The sequence below is a fragment of the Calonectris borealis genome, chromosome 2 (genome assembly GCF_964195595.1).
Source record: "Calonectris borealis chromosome 2, bCalBor7.hap1.2, whole genome shotgun sequence".
NCBI lineage: Eukaryota > Metazoa > Chordata > Aves > Procellariiformes > Procellariidae > Calonectris > Calonectris borealis.
The window spans coordinates 165,113,213-165,127,844 of record NC_134313.1 but is presented as its reverse complement, the minus strand read 5'-3'; the positions used below and the strand labels follow the sequence as shown (position 1 = coordinate 165,127,844).

Genomic DNA, 14,632 nt, shown 5'->3' with positions numbered 1-14,632 from the left:
GTTATTAAATTAAAAACCAGATATTTCACATCAGAAAAAGAATGAAGTACTAGGATGCAAGCACTTATATATGTGCTTTGTTGCTAACCACTGAAAATGTAATGGTAATATAGAATGATATAAAGGAGGAGGGGAACAGATCAATAAAGAGTTGTGAGATATTAATAAACTCTCCTCTCCTCGTCTTGGTGAATTATTTAAAAGTAAACATATTTCCATTTATTCCCCTCTCTACGTATTTGTTTGCATGCATCCTACATCAGTGGAGAGTTTCTGTCTAGTTAGAAACTAGACATAACTAGAGTTTCTGTCTAGTTTCTTTGACTAGGCAAATGGCTTTCTAGGATTGTCTGATATAAATCAGCCCTTCTGGCGGGATATTATTGGGGAATAATGAAATGGACTTTCAGATAAACTGAACAAATCGATATTGGATGTTGTGTACTGGATGCTTTCAGGTACAATCTAATACTGCAAGTAAGAATTGTTTAACATTTCTTTTGTCGTTAGCAAAGAGTGCCCAGAAAACTATAGCTGCAAGAAGATTGGGAAGAATCCTGACTTTGGTTATACAAGTTTTGATCATTTTGGCTGGGCCTTCCTTTCTTTATTCCGTCTGATGACACAGGATTACTGGGAGCGTCTCTACAGACAAGTAGGTACTTTTATTACTGGCTAGAATGACTTTAGGCATGCAGTTTAGAGCTTTATGTCCACTAGAAAAATCTGCACCTATTTGAACATTTGATACCATATTTCTTTTAAAATCAATGTAAATATTAAGGAAGTAGCTTCAAGTGACTAAGTTGTAACACTTTCTGCAAGTCACATTGGATGGGAGCAATCCTGCTGTGAATGCTCATAGTTTTGTTGGAGAACACACTTGAGTCAGTGATTAATAGTTAAATGTAACTACCAAAGGATTGGGGTATATCGTAGATCCAGCTAGTGATCTCACTGCTGCTGCAGGGGATATGAGGACTTGTTACATACTCTGTTTCTCTTCAAGTTCTTACGCCTCACCAAATCTTTTGTCTCAGCATACACACTTACATTTCAGATCATTTTTGACAACTGGTACTAAAAAAATTGGAGCCTTTATGTTTTGATTTGGAGAGTTGAATGTAACTTTTAAATTCTGTTTTTTGACAAAAATGAAACAAAAATTGCATGTAGAGAACTCTGGAACCCTTACATCTATGCAGTGCCTTTGCTAGAAGGGAATTATCCTCTGCCTTGTTCTATAGCTTTCATATGGTCCACTTTAACTTTTTTCCACCAACCTTTATTAACTGAGGTTTTTTTAAAATTGATACATCTTCTTTTTGCCATTTGGAGGTAACGTGGTTTTTGGTTTTTAATGTCTCAGAGCTTTATTTTGAGCCATCTCCGATGCTGCCATTTAAAAAAACGTAAGAATAAGCAATCAGTCTAAATATTGTCTCTGATTCACTAATTATAGCATCTTTCATGATTGTTTAGATAATTCTAGCTTTCATCCTTATTACTGAGTTTCATTAATTTCTTCTGTAGTCACCTGTATATCTCTTTACAGCTGAAGTTGTCTTCCCATAACTTAAACTCTGATGATCATTTGCCCAATTTGCTGGGAGATATTTAATTTAATTTTAAGAATGGATTTTGTTAATTCTTCTCTGCAGTACATGGCATCATTATGAATGTTTGATCGTCTGTTACATAAAGAGAAAACATCATATGATCACAGAGAAGTTTTTAAGAACTGAAATTTATTTACTTGAAGGCCAGGGGAACTTGGTATGGAAATACTAGATGTATTTCTAGACCTTCTGTATAACTTAGACCAGAGGTAGATCCTACTTTTAAAGAAAACAATGCGGTATATTTTAGAATACCTTTTGTATTCTATAGGAAAATAAATTGCTTAAAGTTAGTTTGAAATTCTATTGTAAATGTTAGTTTGTAAAGAATTTACTACAACTTTTACCTTTTCCTCACAGACTATCCGTACATCTGGAAAGAGCTACATTTGTTTTTTTCTGGGAGTCATCTTTTTATGCTCATTTTATCTCTTCAATCTGATCTTGGCTGTAGTAACTATGGCGTATGAAGAGCAAAATAGAGCTACTCTTGCTGAAACAGAGGCAAAGGAAAAATTACTTCAGGAGGCCAAACAAATTCTAGAGAAAGAACAGGTTTGTAAATTATTATATATAATATATGGTTCCTTTTGTTTTCTTCTGTTTGTGAATTAGGGGAAATAAGGTTTTTAATTAAACATGTGCTTCTTATAGTACTTTCTCACACTTCTCTTTCTGTCTCTTTATAAATACACATGTGTATATATATATATAAATTTAAATATATATAAACATTTCTGTGATGCAAACAAACAGTATAAATCCAAGTTAAATCATATTAAGTTTTAGGATTTGCAAACCTGACATTGTGTAGGAATGGCTTGCTGGCAAGTATATAGCTTTTATGGTATTGCACATACCTGTGGGCTGGGCTCTGCGGTTTGCCCCATTCTTGTACACTACCATCATTGCTGTGTACAAAAATTCCTTTCTCTGGATATTCCTTCTTGCTGTTACTGCGTAGTCTGATGAAGGAAGTATGAGTGAATAAATTTGCATCCATAAGAAAAGTTGTCTCAGTTCCCTGAGATTGGAAGTTCTGATGCTGATAGATTTCAGAATTGATTAAAAATGCAAACTTTCTGAGAGCCACTGTGTTCAGCTATTTAAGGGGTGTCATGCCTCTTTTTGAGTGATTGCATGCAGAAGGTCTACCAGTTGACAAGAGCAGGAATAGTCTTTGGCCAGGCTGATGCCGTTAGTTCCATATTAATGTTGAAGGACATCCAGAGACTGCGTTAGTTTCTTTACTGTTGAAAAGCTAATAGACACACTTCAGATTTCTACAGTGTTTCCTCTTGGCACTGTATTGCCTAGATTAATTCATTCCTTGGCCTGTAGGGGATCAGGGATTACCTTGTTGTTTTTATTTTATTCTTGAGAAGTGAAGCTCTGAGCTGAGGCAACAAGATAGTTGAAAATTATTGTAAGACATATTTTATTTTCTGACTTTTACTGCTCTGATTTACTGCTAACAATTAGAAAAGTCAGACTTGCAAGAGGACATACAAATATTCTCTAGCAACTATCCAATTTCATTGTTAAATGAAAGGCATTACCAGTTTACCAAATTCCTCCTCTATAACTGTCTACATGCCTGTAATGTTTCTCTGTCTGAAATTCCATTTTTCTTTCAACAGGATTAGTAGTTAAGAAAGGTTTAATATTTTAGGATTTAGTTTGAGCCCTTAGTCTTCTGTTGTCTTTGGGCTCAAAGTCCTTTCCAAAGCAAGAAAAGGAGAGTAAAAGGATACACCTTAATATTCTGTAATTCAGGTACAAAATACAATATCTAAAGTGGCAAGGACAAATTTTAATTATAGTAGCTGATAAGTAACCCTGCTTTATCTTTCAGTATTGTGAATAGCATTTTGTACTCCTATCTTTTTATAGTAGTTTAATATTTGAAAGGTAAGAATTAGTAGTGCAAAGCATTCAGATAGCATAATAATCAAATTTTGTATGATCCTAGTCCATTTGCCTTGTATTAATAGACCGACTTTTTACTGTTTCTTTTACAGATGTTGGCTGCTGGAGAGGGTAATAAGGCCTTACAGGTCAGATCTGAAATGTCAGTTGCTGACTTGAAAAATTTGGAAGAAAAAGAGATGAAGAAAGAAAAACCTGTTTTAAGAGAGAGCTTAATTTTAGGTGATCATGGCAAAGAGGAGCATATATTTCATTCACAGCCTGGTCATTGCCACAAGAAGCTTGTAAGTATTCGAAATAGAAGATATATTCATTAGACTTGCATGTGATATGAGAATTTGGTGAGCAGAAAAGCTTTCTTTATTTGCAATTTTTTTCCCACTTTTTTTTTTTTTTAATTCTTGCATGCATTAGATTAACTTGTTTTTTAAAGCAATCTGAAAGTTAGATTTTGGGACCAGAGGGAGACAGCACTATATGGACTTGAAAGGAGAGTTCGAAATGGCCGTCGGTAGCATACTTATGACACATTATAGCCCTCTGCACTCATAACTGTGGTAAGATCTGTTGGCATCTCTGTTGTGCTGCATAAACAAACATATAAAATTCTGTAAGTTTTAGAATTTCCCTAATGACCTAACCTTTCTTCTTTTGTACACACAGCTAGTTCTCTGGCCTAAATATTTATGGCTGGATTCAGTTCAGTATGAAGACTTCTAATGTTAGGGGCATGATTCACTTGTCTAACTATAAGCATCTAGTGCCATTTTAGATGTTCTTGGACAGGTTGGATATCCTGGATATCTTTGACATCTGTGGCACATCTTCCACCACTGTGTGGATATATCTCAAATATGGTATGGCATCTCAAATGTTACTAAATTCCTAGATTTAGGCAACTGGATTGTGTTCTAGGTTTTTATTTGCAGGTGTTTACATGTGATTTAGGTTCTAAACTCCCAAAGTCGAATGGAGATTTAATTTTTTGGGTCACAAATTGATACCTAGTGACATTAGAGGATTTCCAGAGTGTCTTACTTGGCCTCCACCTACTCTACAGAAGGGTACAGACATGATGTGTCATGTCTGCTTAGTCTGAGACTGTGGATGTCTCGGATACCAAATGTCTCAATAGACCATCTCAAATGGCTTCAGATACTTATGTTTAAGCAAATCAAACTTCTTAAAAAAAAAAAGCATCAATTATAATGGGATTTTAGATACATTGTATCTAAAATTAAATGCGGATGTCTGAATATTAGGCTGAATCCCACACGTGCTATTTCATATCTTGATTACAGCAGTGACTTTGGAAAAGGTTCCTCTGCTCATCACTCCTTTCTAAATCCATTAAGAAACTGCTATCAAGACTTGTAATTCTTACTTTGCTTAATCTTGGGTTTTTTTCACAGTAACTTTGACACTGGCAAAATACCGTATATCTCATGGACAGTCCTTACTATCATGTTACCAATGGTCCAGCATCCATGTAGAGTATAGATTTGTTACCTTTTCAACGCTTAGTCCATTTGTGTATCTTCACTTGGCATGACCAGTGTGTGTGTGACTGCGTCTGGGGTATTATGTTGAGTTTTGAGCTCTCCAGTAGAAGGATTACGTTGAGATATCATGCAAAGCCAGTGGAGGCCACCAAGAGGATTAAGGGGCTGTAGCACGTGATGTGTGAGGAGGGGTGGAGAGGTTGGGTTTGTTCAGCCTGAAGGAGAAAAGGGAAAGGGAAGAAACTGATTGTTGCTGTCTACTGCTATCTAATGGGAGTGTATAAAGAGGAAGGAGCCAAGATCTTCTGACAGATGCACAATGGAAAGTCAAGGGGAACAAGTTGCAACAAGGGAAATTCCTATTAGTTATTAAGGGGGTGGAAAATCACTGTGACAGAGAATAAACATTAGAACAGGTCATCCAGAGAAATTTTTGGATCTTCGTTTTTGGGGATATTCAGAACGTAGCTGGAAAAGGCCCTACAGTTGAAGTTTGCCCTGCTTTGAGCGATGGAGTAGGAGGACTTCCAGAGGACCTTCCCAACTTTCCTTTTTCTCTGACTCTATATAGACATCCACATTTAGATGCTTATATTTAGGTATTTTAATCTCAACATGAATCTTCCAAAATAATCTCAGGCAATTATCCGTATTACTGAGTTATTTTCAACAGTTTCTAGAAAGAAGGCTTTTAATGCTCTTATACTGGTTCAGCAAGAGCCATTCTCCAGTACAGGCTTGTGACTTAGACCAAACATGGTCCACTGGAAAAACAGACGGTGCAAAAGTAGATGGATATGTCCAAATAACACCTTGACTGAAATACTGCCACCTTTGATAATGCAGGCTGGAATTTCAAACCAGTCTTCATTCACCTTCTCAGATATGTTTCTTCCTTCCATTTCTTTGGTGATCATTTACCATGGCTGAGCAGGGTCTCTACATGTGGAGTGCTGGAAATCATCACCAAAACATACAGTGTTCATTTTGATATTGTCCCTCACCCCTCTGTCTCCTAACATATTTACTATGACCCCCCCATGTCAGTCTGTTCCATCTCGTGGCAGATTCTCTCTTGCTTTTGGGAGAACATCAGAATTGTTCCCACCCATCTCATAGAAAATGGAAACTTTCCAGTAGCAGAGCTGAAGGAGTAATGGCCCAACTTCTTTCCTTTTGAAAAGTGTCCTTGTAGAGGAGTTTTTATCAGACATGTCATCCTAGCTAAAATGGATTAAGTTTTCATTCTGGCAGTCAGCGTGGTCAGAATTTCTTCTAAATTCCGTGATTCTAGCTATATTAAATCATGTGTCTGCGTTGAAGCAGTCAAAATCATCCACTTGGCAGCAACTGCCATCTGTCATCTCCTTTAGTATAGTATTTGCTCCTTATAGAGTGTCATTAATGTTTCCCCTGCTGTGTTAAGAATATTATGCCATTTTGTGACCTAATTTGGTTCTGCTATACTTAAAGGGAACACTCTGTCACAGTCTGTGGTAGTGTATTATTATACCCACTGAGGAAAAAAAAAGTCTTTCCATAGCAGGTGTCATATCTTCTGTAAGTATAAAAATCACCTCTTAATGTGATTACCCCTGTTTAGTTTTTTTCTTCTAAATCTGTGACTGTGTTGCAGGCGATGACTGAGCCAGGAGATAAATTTGGTTTAGTTCCTAGACCTTACTTCTTCAAGGCTGCAAAATCTGCACAGGTTGGATGCCAAAAGCGATCTGAATTTTTACATTTCAGAGATAACATTTTCAGACCCTTCCCAAGGTCCCTTCCCCTCTCTATGTGCAGAGAATGGCAAACTTATGAATATCTCTGTATAGGAACTTTTGGAAACAGATAATAGATTGCATTAGAACCTGGTATGAGAAATGTTAAGTGGAACCCACTTTTCGGGAGTAGATTCTGCAAAGTTTAAACTACATTGCTGTGCTTGCTAACAGATGCCTCTACACTATCTGCATGAAGAATTCCAAGACCCAGCTCCAGGTAACTGTGACTGTGTAAGATCCTGGTTGTATTCTTATGCTGTCTTACACATACTGACAGATGATCATTTGACAGCAGAAGCAGCTATTTATGAATCATGAGGGTTCTTCAAGATGCATAGTCCACCTGTACACCCACTTCCTCTCACTCCCCTACATCACAGTTCTCACTTTGTCCTACAAATGTTGGAATTTCATAGTTAAAAAAAAAAAAAGAAAAAAGAAAAAAAGGAAGGCCTAGAGTATGATCCCAGCAGTGTAAGCTGCTCCGATGTAGAGTTCTACCATTAGTCAAATAAATATAATCTGCAACAAATATGGCGGTTTGTTTCATGTTATGGCAACTACTGGTAGTACTGGCTCTGCTGCAACTGAGGACTCGTCAAACAATGTACTCTCTAATCACAAAAAGAGCAGTAAAGATGCTAAGTCAAAGAGAAAAAAGCCTATTGGGTAGAAACTTTTTGGTAGGACATAATCAGTTCTATAAAAACTTGAATCAACTATTTCTCTAATGCGTATCCCTATTTTATATCCCAGTTTGTCAGAGGACTTCTCATCACCAGTTATTTACTTCAGCTAAAGATAGATGAGTAGCAGTAACTGGTTTAGTGTTGGTGAACAGATGTTCTGATGTTCTGAACAGATGTGAATTTCAACAAGGCGACTGAGGACTTTAATCAGGCTGGTGCACAAATTTTTCTAGGTTTCTCTCCTCTAAGACACCGAACATTACAGAAAGGAATGAAAGGACAAGTTGCGCTGGTAACTGAGTTGTGATTAGAATAGTCTAATTGAGTCTTTTAGATTCTGAAAAAACACAGATAGAAAAATGAACATCTGAGCACATATTTTATATGTCTATTCTATGACAGTTCTATCAGCTGAGTTTTGCTTAGCTTTTCAAGTCATTGAAATACCAGAGAGACAAAAAGAAATATTATTAAACCTCTGAGGCCAAGGATATCAGTTTCATTCCCTGAATAACAGTTTTATAGAATATGTTCATAAAAATCATGTTATCATAGAAGTTTGAAGTAATGATATGGCATATCTTTACTTATGTACCCTCCCCACAAAACGAAAATGAAACAAATCAAGTTGTACTGAAAGGGTATTCTAAGATACTGTGCATTATGATGTGGTCGGTCAGTAGCTCCCTGTCAGCTGGTAGTTCTAATTGTGTCCTCCCTGATACTGGAATCTTCATTCTTTCTGTTTTTATCTACTTCAGAGTCTCGCCTATTCTTTGTAGCCCGAGTTCTACAGTTGTCTACTTAGTCTTTAAAAAGTGTGTGTGTGTGTGTGTGTGTATTAAAGTGTCATGAACTGAATCTTAGGTAATGATTCAGTGTGTCCCATAAGGTACGGGTGTTGGCCTGTCTGTTCTTCAGTGCACATCAGGAACACTGAGTTTAGCATTCTGTAACTTCCAATGAAAACAAAAGTAGTCCCATTCCTAGTTTTAGGCAGTTCAATATTAGTATAGATCTTGATAGGCTTAATAGGGCTGGGAAAACCAATAATTTTGATTCACTAAATAACTATTCTTAATATTAATATATATTTATTATTTATTAATAATCAATAATTAATAGTTAAATAACCAATAATTTATTCAAACTGATCATCAGTGTTCTTTTTGTATGTTCTTTTTATCAGTCACTGGAAAGATGGAATGATTTTTTTCCTTTGCTTCCCTGTTAATGATTCTGATACTTCTGATATAATGGCATTATTATTGTTAAATATTTTCAGAAGGAAACAACTTATTGAAAAATATTACTGGTTTTGATGAAATGTCCTTTGCCTTCAAAGGCAAACACATGATATTGTTGTATTGTTTTGTTTTACATTCTTTCAGCAAGTTAAGGCTTCATTACAATGTGTATTTAAAAAGGCATATTTATCTTATGCTGCACATAATTTTTATATTGCCATTTCTTCATATTCCCTTGTTATATTACCTTCTGTTGTCTTTCTAACCAAAGAGGCAGGTACTGCTGTCCTATGAATTGTCAGTGGACTCTATTGATGATCTTTTTCGAAGACAGAGGTTAATGAGTGCAGCCACTGTTATTACAGATAATTTGCGTAAGTCATTCTTTAGTGTTTTTCCTGTGGTGGTTGCGTAACTTGACCTAAGAGATCAAAATGTCACAAACATTATTTTAGAAGTCACTAGGGGAAATTATGTTGTAATCAAATGTAAATTTCAGTAAAATAAATATTCTTGTATCTCACATAACTGCAACTGTAACTTGCAATTACCAAGGATAAATCATGCCTGACCCACTTGATTGCCCTGTACAATAAAATGTCTGGGGTTTGTGGATGAGGGGAGAGCAATGTTTTCATTTACCTTGACTCTAGCAAGGCTTTCAACACTGTCTCCCACAGTATTTTTTCATCCAAGTTAGGGTGTTAGGGTCTGCCCAGTTGGACAACCAACTGGACAAAAAAATGGTTGAATGTTTGGGCTTCGAGTGTCTGGTGAACAGGTCGTATTCTACCTGGAGGCAGGTAACAAGTGGAGTATCACAGTGTGTATCCTAGGACACATCTTGTCCTAAGTGACCTGGAGGAGGCAACAGAGGGCTTGCTCTTAAATTTTGTAGATGACACCAAATTGGGGGTGAACCACTTGATACACTGGAGATAAGGGCTGCCATCTAGAGGGACTTAGACAGGCTGGAGGAATGAGCCAATAGGAACCTTATGAAAATTCAGCCAGAAAAAATGTAAACTTCTGCATATCTGCAAGAACCTCTTGCAACAATACAGGCTGGGGGCTGGCTGGCTGGGAAGCAGCTCCTGCAGGAAAGGCCCTGTGGGTCCTTGTGGGCAGTGAGCTGAGCATGAGCCAGCAACATGCCCATGCAGCAGCAATGGCTAACAGTATCCTGGACTATATTAAAAGGAGCATAGCTAAGAGAAAAGTGATTATCACCCTTTATTAAGCACTTGCTAGACCACATATTATGCCCAGTTTGCCCCCCAACCCCCCAGTACAAGAAATACATTGAGTTCAGTAGAGGGCCACCAAGTCAGGGGCTGGAGCACTTGCCCAGTGCTGGGCTGGTTCAACCTGGAGAGAAGGTTTTGAGGAGAAGTTAATATTAGCCTTCCAGTGTCTACAAAGACATTATCAAGAACATGGAGCCAGGCTCTTCACAGTGGTGCACAGTGGGAAGATGAGACAACAGACATAAATTGAAAGATGAGAGCTCCAAACTGTGTGTAAGGAGAAGCTTTCACCATGAGGACAGTCAGACAGAGGAACAGGTTATGTGGTCTCTGACCTCATGGCTGACCCTGCTTTGAGAAGGGGGTTGCACTAGAGATCTCCTGAGGTCCTTTCCAACTTGACTTACCTTATAACCCTATCCTCAACTATGGACACACAAGATATGGGGGACTCCCTTCTTCATTTTATCCTGGACTTTTTTTCAACCCATGCTGCATCTGTGACTGCATAGATGCAACTCACAGAAAACAAGTTGTCAGTTTTCCCAGAGACAGTTAAGTTATTTCTCCTTAATGCAGATCCTTTATCATCCTTCAGTAGTATAATAAACAGATGAAGAGATGGGTAATATCACCTCTTTCTGTAAATATGAGATTTGTTGATGGTGACCTTTAAATAGCTTGTGATTAGTTTGTGTAGAATGAGTGAAACAATTTTTTTCAATTATGCCATTCTGCTCACGAGATTGATTTTTCTTTTCAGTCTTTCCTATGACTGATTGTCTTTTTCTTCATACTATGAAATTCCACATAAGATTATTCATATGTCACTTTCCCTCTTCGTCATTTAGAACTGCAAGAGTCAAAACTGAAATGCCCTTCATTATGGAAACATTTTGCTCAAAAGTATCTAATTTGGAATTGTTGTCCATTCTGGAGAGTAGTCAAAGAGAAGGTGAAACTGGTAATTTTGGATCCATTTGTTGATCTCTTAATCATGGTTTGCATTATCACGAATACCTTATTCATGGCTCTGGAGTACCCTCGCATGCCAGACAATTACCAACAAATGATTTTTTTAAGTGACAAGGTAAGTTAGGTCTATGTTGGAGTGAATATGGAGTTGTAACCTCATATTGATACTGTGACAGTCCCATAAGGAGACATACATTTCAGTGACTTTTTGCTGAATTTCTCTTTCCTCTTTCCAGGTCTTCACCCTGATTTTTACAGCAGAAATGATCTTGAAAATCATCGCTCTAGATCCTTACAACTATTTTCAGCAAAAATGGAATATTTTTGATAGCATAGTTGTCATGATTGGCCTAATAAGCTTTAAAGAAAATCTGCCATCTCTCAGGCTGGTAATTATTTCTTTATTCTTTTTTAAAAGTATATGTATTGTATAGATTTGTAAAAAATTACAGTAAAATACCCTCAAATTATTTTCCTGATGAATCTGTTAAATCAGTTCTCTTTGTTAGTACCTAGTAAGCCAACATGAATGTTTAATTAGAGTGAATATTAAATGAATATTAACGAATACATTCGATGTGTTTATTGTACTGTGTATATTGGATATTACAAACCCTCTGGCACAGTGTGCCCCTTGGAGATTTGACCTAGCAGAGAGTTCACTGGTTCCCTGTTAGGTCTGTACAGTGGCACTGCTCAGCTACATTTCAGATCTTCAATTAGGAAAAGATTATCCAAGTGTTTTCATGAACTTAAGGATAGAAAAGGTTCCTTCACAGCTGAGATTCGTAAAATAACGTAGCTTTCCTCAAGGCTTAGACTTGACTTTCAGGTCTCCTCAAGGCTTTTCCTCCATCTTAGGGAAAAGGAGGAGTAGCTCTGAGATGTCTATGTATAATAGACATCTTTTTTGCTTACGTCCTTACTGTGTATTTAGAATGCTAAATTTACTAATTACTTCTAAAATTCTTCATAGTCATCAGAGTCATCGCATCTAGAAATTCAGTTGAATTCTGTTTCATCTTGTGTATCATGACTGAGAGATTTTAACAGCCCTGAATGATAATTTGACTAAAAATGTCCTTTTTACTCATGAAGGTGCATAGAATAGATCCCATCTGGCTTTTCAGATCCTATTTTAAGTCTGTTGGATGAGAGGTAGAAAAAATTCTTTTTTCAATTTTCGTCTGATTACATTTGATTTAGTCCAAAATGCAGTCATTTCACAAGCCTCGTCCAAGTACCTATAAGCCACTTGATTATTATCATAGAATCATAGAATCATTAAGGTTGGAAAAGACCTCTAAGATCATTGAGTCCAGCCATCATTATTACTGTTATTGCTATTAATACTAATAGACTTATACATGCTCGTATCTAACTTGGCACTAACAATTTGAAAGCTTCCTTTGGCAGTTCTCTGTTCTCAGTAACATTAACCATCTGGGCTTAAGCATAGCACTTTTGGATTGGAACAATTAAAAACCTTTCTTTGGGGGAAAAATTATGTTACTGAAGTAAAGACAGCATGATAAATGCAGGGTCTGGTTTTTATGTGTGCTGTGCTATCTATGCAGTGTTCGCCACTCACATTATTTTCTTGTGTTTTACTTACAGCTCAGGATCTTCAAATTGGCAAAGTCCTGGCCAGCCTTAAATACTCTTATGAAAATAATTCTAAATTCAGTTGGTGCTCTGGGTAATCTCACTCTGGTTTTGATTATCACTGTATTTATTTTTGCTGTAGTAGGAAAGCAGGTTTTGGGCAGTTATTATAAGAATTATTACAATAAAATAAACACCGATGAGAATTTACGCTGGCATATGAAGGATTTTTATCATTCATTCCTGATTATATTCCGAATATTATGTGGAGAATGGATTGAGACCATGTGGGACTGTATGGAAGTGGCTGGAGAAGGGCTATGTCTTCCCATTTTCTTGCTAGTCCTGGTGATAGGAAACCTGGTGGTGAGTTTCAAGCTATTTTTCAGTCCCTACTGAATGCATCCAGTTCCACTGGCATCTGTTTTTCTGAGGCAAACTTTATCATTTGAAGTGTATTCACACTATTCTCCTTTCTGGATGTTACTTAATATATGTTTTCTTCTGTCTTTTTTTCCTTTTCCCCTGTTTTTCTCTTTCTCACACAAGAGGTAGCTGCTAAGTAAAATGCACAAAATTATTCCTTCTACCCAGAGTATGGAAGTGCAGTGCTTTTGATAATTTGGTCTCTGATTTCTTCATCTTTTGTGTTGCTAGGATCAAATAACCAAACTGTTCAGTGCTTTTAATGCTTACCAACTTGTCCTTATATTATCAAAAGTTTACAGTACCCAGATTTTCTGGTTTGTGTGACATGTACTAGATCTGATGTATATATACTGGAAGACTAGATCTTTTTCATCTGCTTGGTTTGTTGGTCTATACCAGATCCTTTTTGATGGTGGTGTTATTAAAATTTATCTTTGCCTGCTGTTTTTCAACATATCTACCTTCTCGTACATTATGAACATCAGAACATGTGAAAATATATTTGATATACCCAAACCCTCACTTCCTTCCCTTTTCTCCTGCCTCTCCTTCCAGAAGGAGCCATATCATACTATATTAATATTCCAGTATAATAGTAAATAATTTCATTGCAGTGGTTGATGAAAGCGAGATTGAGATTTTTTTACCTAAGGAGGGTTTTCTGAAATGTCTTTTCTGTTAGCAGTAGTGTCTCCAACTTACTTTAACTATTCTAAGGTGCTCAACTTATTCATTGCCTTGCTGCTGAGTTCGTTCAGTACTGAATCCTCAATGGGACAAGAGGAAACTGGACAAATGACTAAATGTCAGATTGCCATTGCACGGATTCACAAGGGCCTGCAGTCTGTGAAAGACAGAATTTTGGATCATTGTGGCAAAATAACGAAACGAAGCCTCAAAACAACAGCCAAAGAGAAGACTTTGGTGAAAATTTCTGCCAAAGACATAGGGGAAAATAACTATGCCATGACAGACGTCAAAAAAGATACAGACAACAATTGTTTTGACATTGGGTGTTACAACACTGAAGAGAGTTCCTCAATAATGAGGAAATATGAAGAATTTTTAACCAGTCGTAGTACCTGTATTCCCATTGCAGTAGCAGAGACTTACAGCGATGAAGTTGATGATGAGCACAGCGTATGCACAAAAATAGAACGCAGAAAACAGGTAAGGAATATTAATATTTGAAAAATTATTGTAGCTTGCATCTGTAAATATAATCTTGAAGACTCAACAGTAAATGTTATCCCTTCTGTCATTTCTGCCATTTTACTTACTTTCTTCTTCTAGTAGCTTCAAAGTGCAAGAGCTACCAAATAGTCTTAGTTATTCAATAAGGTGTTGAATATCCACTTTTTCATCATTCTCCTCATTGATAGCCATAATTCTGCTTCTGTCTGTTTTGTTTCCATTTATGGCTGTCAATTGCTAAACGAAGTTTGATCAAGACAGACATTCTTTCTGTCTCCTTTGCCTTACAGATGGCACCTGGAATTTTTGGAAGGCAGGCCTCTTGTGTTGCTTATATGTTGCTTCTCAGTTGCATGGAATCCAAAGGGAATGCAAATAAAAGCTTCACCTTAAAAAAAAAAAATTCTTAATGTTT

General features: G+C 36.8%; 1 protein-coding gene across 1 annotated transcript in view; it reads left to right on the top strand.

Moving 5' to 3' along the window:
* Positions 1-14,632, top strand: part of LOC142079653 (sodium channel protein type 5 subunit alpha-like) — a 45,809-nt gene that overhangs the window by 11,377 nt on the left and 19,800 nt on the right. Inside the window, exons 8-15 of the mRNA XM_075144253.1 lie at positions 511-655; positions 1,980-2,174; positions 3,641-3,832; positions 9,039-9,141; positions 10,866-11,104; positions 11,226-11,378; positions 12,607-12,960; positions 13,741-14,193. Coding sequence (XP_075000354.1) covers positions 511-655; positions 1,980-2,174; positions 3,641-3,832; positions 9,039-9,141; positions 10,866-11,104; positions 11,226-11,378; positions 12,607-12,960; positions 13,741-14,193 — 1,834 coding nt within the window. The remainder of the gene's footprint in view (positions 1-510; positions 656-1,979; positions 2,175-3,640; positions 3,833-9,038; positions 9,142-10,865; positions 11,105-11,225; positions 11,379-12,606; positions 12,961-13,740; positions 14,194-14,632) is intronic.